This window comes from Camelus bactrianus, chromosome 20 (genome assembly GCF_048773025.1).
Source record: "Camelus bactrianus isolate YW-2024 breed Bactrian camel chromosome 20, ASM4877302v1, whole genome shotgun sequence".
Classification (NCBI taxonomy): Eukaryota; Metazoa; Chordata; class Mammalia; order Artiodactyla; family Camelidae; genus Camelus; species Camelus bactrianus.
Window position 1 is genome coordinate 4,842,055 of NC_133558.1, and position 18,580 is coordinate 4,860,634.

General features: G+C 41.8%; 1 protein-coding gene across 1 annotated transcript; it reads right to left on the reverse strand.

Annotated features, from left to right (window-relative positions):
• Positions 1–371: 371 nt before the first annotated feature.
• On the reverse strand, positions 372–18,573 carry EEF1E1 (eukaryotic translation elongation factor 1 epsilon 1). The gene is made up of 4 exons (XM_074348075.1): positions 18,416–18,573; positions 14,704–14,904; positions 8,742–8,837; positions 372–1,006 (listed from the first exon to the last, which is right to left on the reverse strand). The coding sequence occupies exons 1-4, from the start codon at positions 18,500–18,502 to the stop codon at positions 866–868; spliced, it is 525 nt and encodes a 174-aa protein (XP_074204176.1). The 5' UTR covers positions 18,503–18,573; the 3' UTR covers positions 372–865.
• Positions 18,574–18,580: the final 7 nt, after the last annotated feature.

Below are 18,580 nucleotides of genomic sequence, written 5' to 3' on the forward strand. Positions count from 1 at the left end.
TAGATATAATTGATTACTTGATTATTTACTTACTCAAACATCGACTATTTATTTACTCAGCTGGTAAGAATTAGAAATTGTATAGATTTTAAAATAAAGGATCTCTTCGTTCTCTACAGAGAGTCAACAGCAGCCTTTTGATGTTGGCTTTTAGTTTGGAAAAATCTGGTAGTTATCAAGTCCAAAATTAGTGGGAGAGAGGGAACGTCCCATTGCTTTTTAGCTACTGCACCTTCCAGCAGGACAACCACCACCGAAGAACCATTAACTCAAGGGAATGTGTCTTAGTCCAGCCCCCGCCAGGGCAGTGCAGTAGTTAGTTTCACCTCAGTGAGTACAGACTACAGGAAAGAAAGAAACAAACAAAAAAGGTTTTTCCCACCATGTTTACTGGCTCACATAAATATCTGAAAACAAATCCATCTGTCTCTCCTTTTTGGTATCCTTGGCACAGTTTATATAGTTCTTAATAAACAAACTACCATAAATATTCAGAAGGGGAAAATGAATTTTAAAAGATGAAAGAGGTCAATAAATAGCTAAATGTCAACCACTGAAAGGACTATTTTTTTAAAGATTAAGCCACTGATTTGCAACTTTTATTAAAATAAATTTCCTCTATAAAAACAAGGTAATCTATGACTTGATCTCAACTCAACTTTTGACAGCAGCTGAAGTTTGACATTAAAAGGAAAAAACCTGCAGACATGTCAACCAAAGAACACAAGTTTATACGTTAAAAATTCTACCAACTTTAACAAATAAAGAATGACTGCATGTTAAGTTACGTCAGTTCTCTGGTCCCGAATGCACTTCCCATTTAAACTATGGTAATCAGTCTTCTGTACGGCGGCCCGGGTGGCTTCTAGTGGGAATTAGCATACAGTCTGTTCTTGATGAAGACAACACGGGGCAGATGTTGCCTGATGCCTGGATAATGTTGAATGTGACAAAACCAGCGAGACACATTAAGATATTTCTCCTTTTCTTGAACTGTCAGGTCAACCTAAGTAGAGATTAAAAACACACATACAACATAGACATTACATAAGTGCAAGTATTGTTACCATTTCAGCAGGAGACAGAAATTGGGGGAGGGGGGGATTCTCACAGTTCTCAAAGCCAACGCGGTCAGACAGGAGTGAAACGTTTTGGCCACTTGGAAGAGCTCTCTGTTGGCTTAATGCTTTCATGTTCAGTTCAAAATCAGATGTGCTTTCTAGTGAAATCTGAAGTTTTCAGCAAATGGAAAGTTTACATTAACTCTGGGTCTAGAGAACCGAAGAGTTTGTTTTTTATTTTATTGGAAAGGAAAATGGGAGAAAGGAAAATAACAGCTTCTGAGAGACTAAGATAGGGTTCTTTCTGCAATATTTTTTGCAAACCTAAAATAAGAAAGGTTTACTGGCATCTAACATATTTAACAAGGAAAAAGTATATATATATGTATGTGTGTGTGTGTATATATATATTTGTAGATGGCTGGTGTATACATACAAGTAGACAACTGCCTCTTTCTACAAAACTCTGGGGAAAAACTTTACTGAGGAAGACAACGACCCATGAAATGTAAAGTGATTATTGCTTAATACAAGGAGGAAGGGCTGTTTCCAGCGGCACATGCCTCAGGTGAAGAACAGACCTAAATCCCGTTTGCAGTAAAGCTGGACTCGACCTTTAGAGGATGTTGCAGTTCACAGCATTTACTATCGAGCTACAAGGATGCCCAGAGATTTGCTTACAGAAAGACAGTGCCTATTACTTCACTGGGCTCAGATTCTGAACCAGGGGACTCAAAGACTTTTCTCTGAGACAAAAATCATGAAGAGGTGTCACGTAAGGAGAAGCCAGTAGGACAACCATGAACCATGTAAGAACAGTGTAGTTCTTTCTCCTGTTGTTAATTCATTTATTTAACAGTATCTGTCAAGTCTCCATAAGACTGACACGGAATGTTTACATAAAGAAAAAAGTCTCAGGCACCCTCGTGAACTGCAAATCCATTAGCAGTCTGCTTGCTGGAAGGCAGTTCTAGTGAGATGGATGTCCTGTCTTATTCAGCATAACAGGCAAACATTCTGCTAAGTTACTAGGTCAACAAAACTGAAGGACAAATTACTTGGTATCCAATAAGTATTACGGAATAGAAAATGTTAACAATAAAATTAAAAGCTATACATGTAGTATTTTCTTAATGTTTACATGAATTTGTATTTTCATTTTATACTTACTATAAGGCAATTTAAAGAGAAAAATGGTTCTAAGTCATCCTGCCTTCTTTTTTGCCTTTATGACGTTAAGACACCACTGTGTCAACATCTGGTTTCTGTGGTGTCAGAGGTGTCAAATGTCTATCTGTGGGACCAGTTTACCTGAATTATTAGCAGTGAAAAGTCATGGTTCCACATGTAAACAATTACATTATTTTTTCCTCCGTGTCTGGTGCGCTGTGCACAGGCGGCACTTACCACCATTGTGGAGTAAGCCGAGTATCAGCCCACACGTGAAAAGGTAAAGCACGTTTTGTAAAAGATCTAACTTTTTGTTTTTTCTAAATCTTTACCAAGTGTGAACTTCACCACTGACTTCAAAAGAAAATGTAAGATTTTTAAAAAGTTCAACCACTGGTAAACATAGCTGCTAACTGAATAGCAAATTGCGTAAGTCTTCATTCATACATACATACCTATATACATAAATTCAAAACCAACTTCAACAAAGCTCTTTACTGACAGTTAAAGCAAACAGAAATAAGCAAGTATTACTCCAACTTGATTTCAACGTCAGCTGTTAAAAACGTGATGAGTCAAATCTGACTGCTTACAATCCAGTCTTTTCAGAACTCTTTTCATTTTAAAACAGTCTCTAGTTGGCCACTGTGTGAGATGTTACTTTTCAGAACGAATTAAAATGTACCGAGAAGACAGCATTTCCCCACAACAGAGCACTGATGCTTGTCTGCGCTGCATTCAAGCTGTTCCCTCAGATTTTGAAATGGGGGAAGGGCAGTGTCTGTTTACTATTTACATTTCAGAAGAGTATCTGCTCAGGAAGGAGGATCACTTCCTGCCCCCAGGCCTGTCACTGACCACACAACAAACTGTGACACAGAATCACTTTCCTCCAATTTACAGATTTCACATTTTCAGCCTTCAGTGTAAGGATTACAATAGACCCACAGCACAGAATAATTTTTATTCCAAGAGCGTCTCAAGTTTCTTCTAACACTTTCCTAACTTATTCCAATAATTGTAAACTAGATGCTCTATTTTAGAGAAAGTAAACTGTTAATTTTTCCCTCAGAAGATTTTGCTAGAAATACAGTGCTTTACCAGAAGGGTCAGGTTACACTGGACCTTTTGGTTTAAACTTTGGAGCTTGTCCCTCGAGTCTGAGAAAACTATGACTGACCTGGCTTTGCTACCTCCACTACTTTTTGGGTAGACATTCAACTTTTGAATGTACTGTAAACAGAGGAACAAACAAAAAACAGATATCCCCCTCCCCAAACGTATAGTTAAAAAAAACTTTTGGGATGGGATCCCCATCAACTATTTCACTTACAACACCAGTTTTCCATCATCCCTTTTTAGTTGGCTAGTTTTTTCTTTCCTCCCCCCACCCCCTTTTTAATAGCAGGAAACACAATGCAATTGTTCTGGTTACCATTTCCTGCTTCTGACTGGTCTGCATGCCAGTGTGTCCACAGTGATGTTTGGCTCTTCCTACCTAATCATTCCTTTCTATTTATACTGGCACTCCGTAACTCGTTTGAACTTGAAAGCCAAACAGATAATATTCTTAGTCACTAATTTTCCATGAAGACATGGGAGAAACTCTTTGGGCGACCCATTCCAGATCAGGGGGGATGTTGGTTTGCTCCCTTTCCAACTGGCACCACGCTGCCTCTGAGACCTTCTTTATGACCAGCGTTCCTGGACTGTTCTGGGGCTATTTCTACTTTTCCTTTCTTTCTAAAAGAATGACACCTCCACTGGTGCTCCAAGCTTCAAAACAAATGCATTTCAATTGATAACAATCTTATAGGCAAGCCACACATAACATTACAAAGGATTTTAGTAATCTCTGAGTACCAGCCTGTTCACAGGGACCGCTATCTACGAGTGAAATCACTTGAAGAAAGCAGTGAGTCATTGGTGTGATGACAAACGGCCACAGTAACTGGCATTTTAACAAAGGAAGAACAATGTAATATTCCTCGGAGGGAATGAAGACAGACCGGATCTTACAGAGCAGCTCAGCCACAGCTAGAACTGGGCTCCCACTGAAACAAGGTACGCCGAGATTATTTGATGACTTGAAGGTTCTCCGACTGCTGTTTTGTACACCGTGCTGATTGCTCTGATTACATGTTAGGTATTGAAGAATAAATAAATGAAGGAACACATGAGGGCAGAAATAAATATACTGCCAAAGCCCACCGAAGCACGAGAAGCTGTCTGATGAATGTGAGCGGGCGGGCGATCTGAGCCTCACCTCTGCTCTGCCTGAACTTAATACCGAGTAATCACTTCTTTCTCATCTGGGTATATTTACACCTAACTCACCAGGGATGTCAGTTAACCCCACAGCGCAGCCCTGTCACAGGACAGGGTTCGTCTGGGAGGCCTGTTCCCTGGGAATGTGTGTGATTCTCCGACGCACTCTGCCTGCACGTGGACCAGGGTGTGAGAGCTGCTTTGGTTATGAACCTGTTTGATGAACCCAAAGGGATGGTTAATGGAGTGATTTACATATTATTCCACTCAATTTTGTTCTGAAAAAAAAAATAAGCACGCTATCCTTAATCATCATATTGCAATCGTCACACAGAAAGAGGGCACACAACTCAGAATGGGGAGTACAGACAGGCACAGGTCGCTGAGCACTGTTAATGGGGTCCTGATTTCAACACGCAGCTCTGAACGAGACACTTCCAACCTGCTTGAAAACCAAACGCCCCCGTGGGTGCCCGGGCTCACAGTGGGACAGCGCTGCAGCTGGTGCCACAAATATTCTGCATTGTGGAATTACGACCCTGTTCGCTCTGCTGGCAAGGAAACTCCACACAAGCATGCCCTTTCTCGGAGTCTTTCTCTCCTCTACTGTCTGAGAGGCACAAGCCAGAGAGAGAAGGATGGAAACGCACACTCGGGTTTGCCAGAGGTGCCCTTCATTACCCACAAGCATCTGGGGGAAATGCTCTCCTTCTGAACGACGGCTTCGTGCTGCACAGAGCCAGAGCCTGCGATGGCCTGACAGGCCTCCTCTTGCCCGCCTGCAGCCACCACACGGAGGCCAGGAGATGACGTTTCTCCCAATACCAAGCTCCAAAGTTAAGTCGTGCTGCACTGAGATATGTTTCTAAAATGTCATCAGGTGCGTCGTCGCTGCCTTGAGAGAGAAATTGTTCTTGTCCCCTCGCTAAGGCAGCCTGGCTCTCGGCAGCTTAACCTCATTCAGATCAAGTGACGGACTCCTCCAAGTTCAAAGACAGGGTCTGTCACCGGGAGAAAGAAACGCAGACACCTTAAGAGCAGACCCTTCTTGCCTTGGGGGCTTTGTGCCTTTTGAAATGAGGTAAGTTGTGCCGTGTCACCAAAGTGATCGCAAGACGCCCCTGAAATATTCTAATTCTAGAATGGGACAAGGAGCGGCCGGTGTGATGGGGGTATTTCGGCTCCACTTCAACTGCCTTCACACTTAAATAAGGTTGCTGTAACTGCGCTGACGTGCGTAACTGAAGGTTATACTTGCACGATAAAGATTTACAACCTAAAATAGGAACTATAAAGAGGGAGAGATTGCTAAGTAACGCTCATCTCAAGAAGCACGGAGCGGCACAAGGGACTGTGCTTAGAGCAAGAAGAGAAATAGGACACCATCCTCCTTGGCCTCCTTATTTTGCTTAAAAGGGAGTCCTGTTCCTTCTCAGTGCGGAGCCTTCGTCCCACTTAACCCCGGCTGTGCCTGTGCAGTTGTCAACGGCCCCCTCCACCACCAGAAGTGCTGCTCTGGAAGAGAAATCAGGTAGTCGCTCTGCTTATGAGTGATACTCACAGTCAGGTCTGTCGTAAGCTTTCTAAAACGACGGTAATTCCCCTGGACAGCCAAAGCCACCTGAATTCTGCAGATACTTTCCTGACAACTTCATGAGTCTACACCCTGCTTTTCTCTGCCTCTTTATTGACACAACAGTCTGATCAGAAATTAGCACTAAATTCCCTTCTCTCTTATTCACGAATTGTCTGCCACTGTACAACAATCTCATTCAGTGAGATCAACAGTTACCTGAAAATGGAGTTTTATTCCTCTTCTCTGTCCCTTGAGGACAGTCTTGGGGGCATATACAGGGAGCCCTCGGTGAGTAAACTTGTAATGAAGAGTGTCATGCTGAATTAAGCATCACCCTAGGCCACCACAATAATGCTATGGAATTTAACACTATCACTTAGATCCTAGAGGAATGACATTTACTAAGTCAAGTAAATCCAAATCGGGGAGTTACAGCTTGAGTGCGGGGCGGACAGTAACCATCGCATGTTACTGCGGGATCTTCCTCGACCAAGTGCGGACCCACACGTAGGGACACCTGAGTCAGCACAGCTGGTGTGCTCGGCCCTTCCGGGAACTGAGCTGCAGCTCTTCAGAAAGGCCTCGATCTCCTGAAGCAGGAATCTTTCTCTGTAACAGGAGGGGAACACCCTAGCCCTGCCTCCTTAGTTAAGTGGAAATACATGTGAAACTCTCTGAGTGATGGAATGAACTATCCAGCTGTGGCCTTCAGTGTCTTTCCAGAGGGGAGGGCGGGCGGCACCACGTGTCAGGACGGCGTCAGACACGGGTGTGACAAGCATGGACAGCTATGATCTGACTCTGGCAGTTTATAACTTAAAAGAGAGAGACATTTTCCAAGAAGAAGTGCGATGCAAAGGGAAACCAGCCAGAACTGGGGTGTTCTATGAGGTACAAAGAGAAAGAGGGGAAAGGGTGCTTGGACGCGCTTTGGGAGCCCGGGGGCGCTTCACTGGGGAATCAGTGCTGGAACCGAGTGACGTGGATGAAAAACAAACAAATTCGGGAGGAAGAGAAGGGCTGGGACCGAGGAGCCAAAGAGAAGAGCTGGGTGAGGACAGGGAGCAGCCAGAGCCCTGATGGAGGAGACGCCAGGGATGACGCTGCGGCCAAGGGAGAGACCAGCAGGGTGGGTGGGGCCGTGGGAGGAAGGGTCTCCCATCCCAGGCAGTGGGGAGTTACTTCATTATTTTGAGAAAGACAAAGACACGTTCATGAGAAAAATCGCACTGGTGGCAATAAAGATGGACGGTGAGAGATGAGACTGGTGGCCGGAGGCCATTTCAACAGCCCAGACAGAAGAGAACGTCACCCAGGATCACAGGGGGAGACCCACGGGAGCGGCACCCAAGAGGCACGAGCAGCAGGACCGGCTCGACAGGATGCACGAGGCGCAGGACACAGAAAAATCTATGGCTTCTTTTCTCCAGGGGGAAGATGGGTGTCGGAGGAGGTCTCAGGTGGGGAGACAGAGAGAAGAAGGCACAAACTCTGGAGTCTAAGTGCCCGGCCTCCAGACCTGGCTGCCGCTTACTTAGTGATACTCGAAGATGACCTCTGACCCCCCTGGGCTTCGGTTACTCCCTCTGTGACGTGGGGAGAATGACAGTAATAGCATCTCTCCCATGGGGCTGTTACAGGATTAATGAGTTAACATGCAGAAAGCAAACAGAATGGTGCCTAGAACAGAGAGTGCTGCGTAATTGTTTTAAGATGGGAAATAATTTAAAGTAAAGGCACTGACCAGATGGAGGGAAAAACTGAAGCTATGAGGAAGGAAAGATAAAATCTGGGATGAGATCCAGAAATGGGGCAGGAGGTGAAGGGGAGCTGAGGTAAGGGGTTGGATGGATGGATTTATCTAGGGATAAAGCAAGCTGGTCCTTTCTGAGGCCAGAAAAAGGAGGTAAGGTGGTGAGGACGTGCATGTGGGCGGGTGGAAAATGCGGGGATTCTCACGGAAAGCCCCCGCCTTCCGGCTGAAGGAGGGAGGAAGGCTCTGTGGTCATGACTGAAGATGCAAGGGAAGGGAGAGGGTGGGGCTGGAGGGAAACCGCCCTAGGGGGAACGCTGACATGGGATGGTATCATTTTATCGTGGTGCCAATCTGTAGCTGTGTGGCTTCTCCAACACGGCACAGACTGGAGACAGGACTGAAGGCGTCTATTTGAACTGACCAAGGGTTGGGGAGTCGAATTACACAAAAGGGATCTAAGCTGGAAGGGGAAGAAAGGGCACAGGTCTGGAAAAAGGGAAGGAATCGAGCAACTTCAGACAGTGATGAGACTGGGGAGAGAGACTGAGCACAAGGACATGCGGTCGCACAGCAGATGCGCTGCTGGAATAACTGCATGTAGGGGTGGAGCAGAAAGGTGACCGTGGGGTCTGGGTGATGATGACGATCAAGTCCAAAGGGTGGCAAGAGAAAAAATTGCAAAGAAAAGCAGGAATGAGAACAGAAATCAAGTAGGCTGAGGAACAGGAAGCTCCAACGTGTGATGGACACATGGAAGGAATATCTGCATAAGGCACCTTGTATAAAAACGATTCCTCTCACTTTGATTTGCTACGCTGAAAATGTTACAATTTTTTTAAGGTCAAGACAAATTTAAAAAATCATTCTGAACATCACAGAAAAAAAAGCCAGTAACTATTCAGATACTCACAATAAAGCGATGAAGACCATAGTATAATAGGATATCTGCTAACGTAAAGTTATATCCTGTAAGGTAGACTTTATCTTCAAGATATGAATTAAGATCCTAGAAAAAATAAATAATAAAATATTAATTTAAGAAACAATAATAATGTTAACTACCATACCATTTGACTTAAAACATTTGGAAGGCTATTATTAGAAAACAAAATATTGATGTTGAATTTCATAAATTTAATCTTTGACAATAATAGAGTCAGTCATTCAAAATCACAAATCATATAATAATTACCTTATTTTTAAAAACAGGGTAAACATTATTAGTCTTATTTTATTTTAAAGAAATAAAACATTAAAAAATTATATTCACAGTGCCATCTCTGACAATCTCAGAGGCTCCAATTTTTGTAAGGGGGGGCAGAATATTTTGTAAATCATGCTCATGTAAGATCTGTTTTTTTCCATTAAAATATAAAAAGCCCCTCAACAATTTCTATGTCTTAAGAGAACTATAATTGGCTTGTTGCATTTTTTTAATATATGTATTATTTTTAACTTTTTAATTGCAGTAAATACACGTAACATAAAATTTACTACCTTAGCCATTTTTTAGGTGAATAATTCAGTAAGCATTAAAGGTCTTCACATTGTTGTACAATCAATTTTCAAAATTTTTCCATCTCGGAAAACTAAAACTCTGCACTTACTACACAGCTCCATGTTTCCCTCATCCCCAGGCCCCGGCAATCACAGTTCTGCTTCTTGGTTCTATGAATTTGACTACTTTATATGCTGTATATAAGTGGAATCACCTTATTAGTCTTTTTGTGACTGGCTTATTTCACTTAGCATAATATCCTCAAGGTTCAGCTATGTTGTAGCAGGTGTGAGAATTCCCTTCCATATTAAGGCTGAAAGATTTTCCACTGCGTGTGTATACCACACAATGTTTATCCATTCATCTCTCAACAGACACCTGGGTTGACTGCACCTGTTTGCTACTGCAAATAACACTGACATGAACATGGGTGTGCAAATACCTCTGAGACCTCTTTTGGGTGTACATCCATAAGTGGAATGGCTGGATCATATATTTTTAATCTTTTGAGGAACTACCATACTGTTTTTCTTAGCAGCTGCATCATTTTACACTCCCACCAACAGTATACAAGGTTTCCAATTTCTGTACACCCTTATCAATACCTGTTATTCTGGTGGTGTTTTTCAGTAGTAGTCTACCTAACGGATGTGAGATGATATCTCAATGTGGTTTTGATTTACACTTCCCTAATGATTAGTGATGTTGAGCATCTTTTTATCTTCCTTTTAGCTTTGTATATCTTTTCTGGAGGAATGTCTACTCAAGTCCTTTGTTCATTTTTAACTGGGTTCCTAATTTTTTGTTACTGTTGAGTTGTAGTTCTCCATACAGTCTGGACAGTATCAGTTACATGATTTGCAAATATTTTCTCCCACTCCATGGGTTGTCTTTTCCCTCTGTTAATTGTGTCTACTGATGCAAAGAAAATTTACATTTTGATGAAGGCCAACTTATATATTTTTTACTTGTGTTGCCTGTGCTTTTGGTGTTATATCCAAGAAAGCACTGCCAAATCAAATGACGTGAAGCTTTCTCCTACGTTTTCTTCTAAGAGTACTACAGTTTTAGGTCTTACATTTAGGACTTTGATCCATTTTGAGTTAATTTTTAAATATTGTATAAGGTAAGGGTCTAGCTTCATTCTTTTGCAACTGGATATCTAGCTTTCCAACACCTTAAAGACTCAGTTTCAAACACCATTTAAAGCTCCAGCGAGGTCTCTGTCATTTGTTCTCCAGAGAATGACTCAATTATTAAAAGGTTATGTTAATTTAAGTATACACAAAAAAGAATTCATTTAAAATAATTACCAAAAAAAACCCCAAACAAAACAAACAAAAAAACCCACTAGGAAGCATTGAGCTCTTTAAACAGCTAAGAGGCACTTTTTGAAGGAAAAAAGATTTCTAAGTATGTACATTAAAAAATTAAATAAAACTTTAAAAGGTCTTAATCTAAATTAGAAATATTGTCTGATAGACCAGCATGAATAAATTGATTAGTTTCTTGAGAAAAGAAAAAAAAAAATCCAGATTAAAAAAATTTATATGAATCCTTTTGGTCCCTCTCAAAATTAACATGTAATTTAACAGCACAGGAATTTACATTAAATTGCATTCAAATTAAATGAGACAAAAGATTCATATCACCTTGAGAGAAAGGTTTATAAATAGGTCACATGAATCAGATATTCTCACAGGCTCCTCTAAGGACTAGTTATAAAACACTGCTCTATTCATTCTGGAAAAATTCTTTCAACTGTGGAGAGACAATTTTGTTTTGATTCTCAAATCACATGCCAAATGCTTGGCACATAGTGGTTCAGTGATCGGTAAATGTTTGCTGAACTGACTCTGATCTCTTTGAGTCTGCCCACGCCTTCATTTTAAAGACAGTAATTTTCAAAATGGTATGTGAATCTGGGACTGTGAGGGGTGGTACGGATGATGATGTAAAGGAACACAGACATAAGCAAGGAAACAAGTGCATAGGAATCAAAATAAAATTGGGCCGAGGGAAGTACTGGTGTATTTACGGGCTACCACTCAAATTCTACATTAATCTGTTGGATGGGGATGGTTTCTCTCCAAGTGTCTTCAAATGAAACAATTTTGACAAAACATAAGAATAAAATAAATGTATCTATAATTAATTTTAAGAAGCATTTTTTAAAAAAGGTCTGAAACAATAATTTAACACTGCAGTGTATAATGTGTATATTCTTAAAATAGAATCCATACCTATTTTTTAGTTATAAAGACTCTTTCAAGGTTGCAGTCTTTAGTTATAAAGACTTTAAAAATGGAGTTTCAAAAACTATGCATAGGTAATATTTTTCTAATTAGTTCTATAAATCACATTTTCAGAAATTAAATTCTGATTTTTCATAATTTCAGAAATTGAGTTTGGAAATTGAATTTCAAAGCACAGAATTTCACACATTCAGAATATTCATGGAGCAGAACTAAATGTCTGATGTTCATTTCCTTTTTTTTTTTAAAACAAGTCCTTCTGATGCCATTGCCAAACCTTAAAAAATACTTCCCCCATAGAGTTCCCCCGATTTTTCTTTTTCCTCTTGACCATCTAACAGTAAACTTCCTAGTAACATTGAAGCAGGATAATAAACAACTATGCATCCTGCATCTAGATTCAAACGTTAAGTGTTTGAAATTGTGCTTTTTGTTTGTTTGAAAGTGCTTTTTAAAATCACATATTACTTAATCATGAGCCTCTTATACTTATAATTGTCATTTTAGCACTGATACGGGAGTGAATAAACATAATCCTTTCACAATATTCTAATAGCAAGATTTTAAAAAATAAGTAATACACACAGAAATAGCCCAGTGTAATAGTGGGCAAATGATACACATGAGCAAATTTTTAAAAATAATGAAAATGCTCAGCAGCGTTATTTTTAAAACGCCATGGCATTAATAATAATGTCAAGGAAAAAAGCCACAAAGTGAACAGAGAAATCGTTTTTGTTTTGTTTTGGAAATGAAACTGGGGTGGTAATGGAGAAAAAGGGTGACGTCCATGTCAGCAAGGGGTTTGTGGGAGAGGCTGTGCTCATCTACTGCCAAACTATAATAATGTACTTTTCTGGGAGGCAAATGAGCAGCACAGCCTCAAAGATGCACACAGCCTTGGCCCAACAATCTCCCCTGCAGGAATTTAGCCTTATGAAACAAGTGGGAATGTGTTAAAATATTCAGCAACAGCCTAGCAACTATATGGGGAGAGACTAAATTCCGGCACAACTAGCAGGTTATCAAAGATAATCTAAGAGAATATTGATGGACTTCTTGAAAAGATGTTCACAACAGACTGTCAGTGAATAACAACAACAAAAAAACAAGTTACAGTGGCCAACAGCTGACCATTTTTAAAATAACACACACACACAGGTATGAAAAGAAAAGCATTGAAAGAATGCAAAAGGGATTTGATTATTCAACATTTGATGACTGTACGTAAGTGTCACTAACAGTTCTCTCCTGGTGGAGGGACTACAAATACTGAAATTTCTTTTACTTGCTTATTTCTAGTTCCTAAATTCCTATAATAAACACTGCCTTTAAAATAAAAACACTATCATGAAATAGCAAAAAGCAAAATAAAACAGAAACTAACTCTTTTTCATCTGTGCTCATGTGGCCAAAAATCACATTGCTGTTCATTATACACACAGCTGTCTCCCCCGTGGGTCTGGGTTCTCCCAGGGAAGGTGCTGTGCTAATGGGTCACTGTATCATCAGCCCCTCTGACTGTATCTGACTCATCAGTGTAGGTAAGATGAGCAAACTGCGGCAGAGCAAGGGCGACAACCCATATCACCCAGTGCCTCACACATTTCAAAAAACAGGACTATTTCCAGTCGGACTCTCCCCCTTGAAATTTCAAATAATAATACTTACAAATCCCAGATACAATGTTTGGGTGGAATTCCTTCTATGTTCCTGATACCAAATCGATGAATACAACTCTTAAAATGTTTACACCCAATTCAACAAAATCCTGCTCATTAGACTGGGAGTTTGAGATTTGTAGATACTGATGGGTATATATAGAATAGATACACAAGTTTATACTGTACAGCACAGGGAAATATATTCAAGACCTTGTAGTAGCTCATGGTGAAAAAGAATATGAAAATGAATATAGGTATATTCATAGATGACTGAAAAATTGTGCTGTACGTCAGAAACTGACACAGCACTGTAAACTGTCTGTAACTGAAAAAAGAAAAAATCCTGTTCACATATTTCAGAATTAACTACTTTATCACTAACATTTTCTTTTGGAAAACTGTAAGAGACAGCTTATTTAATTTTTATTCCCTGAAATCTCACATTCATCTAAAGGGAAGGCATGCTTTCTACCCTCTGGAAACACTGCCACGTGCAGAAGGGTCCGTGTGGGTATTAACGAGGAACAGTTGATCATGACAGACCTATAAAGGAAAAAGATCTGAAATTTATTTTCTACTAGTTGTATTGATGGCATCTGTCAAGGATATGGTTTAAACCATTTCCCCCAGAATGATAAATGAAAAACTTTCATTACCATAAGATCTTCTTGCACAACTTATGTTACCAACTGACATTATAATTGAAATAAAATTAGGAAACAGAAGGGATTCCTACAATGATATGAGGTTGTCTGGGTGATCGCTAAGGTCCCTTCAAATTTTAAGCTTTAAAAAAAAAAAAGCAAGTGCTTTATTTTTATGCAAGTAATCAACAAAAATAATTTTATTTAGAAAGTTTTTCATGCTTGGTGACTCTGGAGCCATATTCAGTTTATATTTTATATTAATAGTTTCTTTTATTTTAATTTGCCTTTTTTTAGAAAGAAAATATAAATCCTAAAGCACTAAGTCTCAAGGGAGGGAAATGTGGGCTTTCTCAGCTCAGTTGGACAGTTATTTTCAAACTACAACCCCAAGGAGTTTGATTCCCCCTTGCCTTCAAGAAAGTACTTTTTGCTTAGGGAGTCAGCACTGCTGAGTGGGGCAAATAAATATCAAGCCATCATATTAAAAAGAAAAAGCACACAAAACTATTAGGATGACAATGCTGAGTGCTACAAAGGGAAGGCTCAGGAAAGGCTACAATATGAAAGAAAAGCATACAGAACAAGGAACTGCATCCGTCAAGGACGCCTCTGGGGAAGGGGTGTCTGGGCTGAGATCTGAACGGAGAGGGCTGGCAGGGTCTGTTCCAGGTGATGACAGGCACAGACTGCCATGAGGCAGAAGGAAACAAGCCAAGGAGGCCACCAGCTTCAGTTCCCGAGTGTCAGGGAAAAGCGCGCCCTGCTAGGGCCCGCGCGTGCACTCCGGCGCCCGGAGGGGGCACGCTACCTTCAGCACGGCGCGGATGGAGTCTGGACCGAGCCGGCCGTCCACTCGAGTGACCCTGTACTCCAGCCACTGCTGAACCACTGCCTTCTCCTCTGCGGTGCTTCCCAGCAAATGCTCCTTGTTGGCCTGCTTGACGAGATGAGCTGCTATTGTGGTCAGTCCTGTTAGACTTGGGCCATTGTTTGTCTGAAGAACTGGAATCTGAACAAGAGAAAAAGAGTTCTTCAGATAAAATTTAAAAACAAATACCACCACGACTGTAAGTTCTAAGCAACTGCTACATTTGAAAACTGGGTTTTCAAATACTCTGGTATTAAGTTATATACAAATGAAAGTCTGGGAAAGCGCAGTCATATAATTTACATTTGATAACAGATGCTTGATGATTTGAAAATGGTAATGACATTGCAAAAATCAGTGTAATGTTTCTACATAGTTTATAACTACGTATGCACAAAAAGAGAAAACGGAAACCCTAATAATACCACATTAATTTCGATCAAGGTTACCCATACCCTATTTTAGCAAGGTGAACGAGCATACTTAAATGAACCCGACTTCTGTATTAACAAAAATAAGAAACAATTACGTGAACACTGAATTCGTGTTGATATAGTTAGAACCACCAAATGAGATCTAGGCTGGTTTAAGTGATATGTGATCTAATATAATTAGCAATCTCATCAACTAGGTGTGGGCTGTGCTGGTGACCTTGTTGCCATGGACTGCATGTCCACCAATTTTGGAGTCATTTAGAGTGAGGTCACTGATAACAAAAGTCTAGTAATAAAGTCTGGGCTTCAGGTAGTCACCTGAAAAATAATTGTATTTTTTATGTTTCCCCTCTTAGAACAGCAATACAAAAAGATCAGATGGTAATAAATTGCTAATTAATTTAATTGTTTTGGATGCACAACTAAGTGAAGCATTTTCAGAAACTTGAAAGAAAATGGAAAGTATCACCAAGGGGGAGACTGACCAATGATAAATAACAAGTACACAGTCTCAACCAGCTAAGGAAACCAAAAGAGTATTTCCTCGGGAAGACGGCTGCTCTTTCCAGCCGTGAAATAGCATCCTGAACTTGGACAGTGATTTGCACCGCGCAGGGCCCTTGCGCACACACACGGAGGTCAACAAGACCACGTGAAGTATACATAACAGCTTATGGACACAGATTCCTGACAGTCAAAGGAGGGAACTCAAAGTCTTCTCAGCTTTCCACTTCCTCACCGGCTGGTTTCCATTCACTACTCAGCTTCCTGACCTGGCACTTTTGCCTTCACACTGCTTTTCCTCTGGCCTCCGGCTGATTCCTCCCTCTTCTGCCACTGCTTCCTAGCTTGGTTTCTAGTCTAAAACTGAAACCATTATATCTAAAGTTACATGTATCTAATGCATTAACAAAATGCGTTAAAAGAAAACAACATGGAACTCGCTGGGAGTGCTGCCAATGTTCTGTTCCTTGACTGTGTGGTCACCTGGGTGTGTGCACTTTATGGAAGTTAACTCTTTGAGGTTTGTGTGCTTTTCTGAATGCATCTTATACTGTACAAAAAAAAAAAAAAAAAAAAAAAAGAGAGACAGAAAGAGAACTCACAATTGCTGAGTGTGGGGGGAAAATGACAATTCTAAAGAGAATTATTTGTAAAAATAAATTATCCACAACTCTATCACACTAACTCAAAAACATTCCCAGTTACTTTCTCATCTAATCACTGTGTCTTCTAAGACAGGAAGTAATCTCATCTTCAGTTTACAGGTAAAGGACCAAGGTTGCCAGGTCTGTAACGGCAGAGTCAGGGTTTAAATGTAATACAACTGGCTGGAAAGTCCATTCTCGTCCCTTGCGCAGTCTAACTATGAAAACCTGCAGCTACAATCATGGGACACAAACTATTTTCACATTCATCTTAAGGTTCCATGGTCTTCAACGTTACCGCATTCAGTGGCTCCATAAATAATATTCCAGTGTGCTGATGTACCATCGTTTAATAAACCATTCTCCTAGAGCTGTATTTCCAGACTGTTTTCAAATTTTAATTATTGATAATGTTGCAGGGGGGAGGGTATAGCTCAGTGGTAAAGTGTGTGCTTGGCATGCACGGGGTCCTGGATTCAATCCCCAGCACATGCATTAAAAGTAAATAAATAAACCTAAGTACCCCCCCCCAAAAAAACCCCCTAAAAATAAAAAAGATAATGCTGCAGAGACTGCCTTATTGCTGGCTTACTGCTGTCAGCTGTCTTCCCAAAAATGAATGAATCTTATCACATACCCTCGTCCCTTTCCCCAAACACATACACAGAAAACTATCAATAGTGGTCCTGTGCTTAAAAAAAAGTTTTAATTAAAATAAGAAACCACACTCTGAACTCCACAGCCCTCACAAATGGGCCTCGTACTATAATTCTGAGCTTACTCTGGATTGCATCATTCATCATGTTATACTTGCTGCCCCGAATCACTCAATCTTTCACCATTTACTGGTCTGACGCACTTTAAACACCAGCTTTTCATGAAGTTTACAAACCCATTTTTATAGTCAGAATTAACTTTCTCTTCCACACTCCTCAACAACGCTTTCCTCCACTTAGTAAACTTTCTGTTCTGCTTAAAATGAGTTGCCAATGACTATTTTTCATACTGGATAAAAAGCTCCGTGAAGGCAAGACTCGTGTTGACAACGTACCCTAAAAACTAGAAACCAAACCAGGAGGTAGCTGCAGAAGGGGAGGATCAGCAGGAGGCCAGAGGAAGAAGCAAAAGGAAGGTTCTCTCTGCACCAATCAGTGGGTTGGTCTTAGGCAAATCATGGATCCTTTCCAAGACCTCAGTTTAATTTTCGTGGGAAATCTACAACACGACTGCTTTGGAAACAAGATTTTAACATGGACCAAATTAAGAACAGAAAAAAGTAAGAACAAAAACAAATGTCATTTAGAAAAGAATCTCGAAGAGACAAAAAACATATATCACAGTTGTTGTCCTCCAGTCATTTCCTCTAACACACTCCCTCCACGGCAAATAACCACCTTTATAAAACACAAACGCCCCTCAATGCCCTTAGAAATCTGAGTCCTTACACCTCACCAGTCAGTCTCACGTCGGGTGACTTTCTCCCCCTCGTTCTCTGCACGTTGCACACTGACCTTGAGAAGCTGAACCTCCCGGATTGGGCCAAAGCCCACCGAGTTCTGCCAGCCGTCTGCGCTTCAACGCGGCACTTCACAGCACTGTCAGGAGAACAGCTGCAATGCTCGTCCCCCCAGCTCACGACCGAGCTTCCCGAGGGGAGGGGCATGTCGGCCGCGACCGCCGCTGCACCCCGGGTCTAGCGCGGTCACCTGGAACCTGTTCGCCCTGCGCCGCAGTCGCGTGATTCGGAGTGAAAGGAGCGGTTACAGTAGCTGCTGTCACTGAGCGCACACGCGCGGCCTCCACCCTCGCCCACCCCCGGGCTCTCTGAGGACCCCCTCGCCTTCCGGGAATGGGATGATGACAGCGTCGCGGGAGGAAAAGTCCAGGCCGAGCCCGCCCGGAGCAGGCCGCCCTCTCCCTCACGGAGCCAGGGCCGCAGGAGGAGACCCAGAGGCGCAGGCACGTGGGGAGGGGACGGGCGGCCCCCGCTGGCGGCCGGGTCTTACCTGGCCCAGCAGGCCGCGCCCCAGTCCCCCGCCCGCTCCGCGCCGCGCCGCCTCAGCCTCTCACCTGGCGTTCGCCCTGGGCGCTGTATTTGTTCCCTTTACTCAGCCCCAGAGACTTCTCCAGAAGCGTCAGCTCAGCGGCCGCCGCCATCTTCCGGCCCGGGCTCCTGGCAGGGGCGGGATCGGCTCAGCAAGGATCTCCCGCACTGGCTGAGAGGGACGTCCCGCT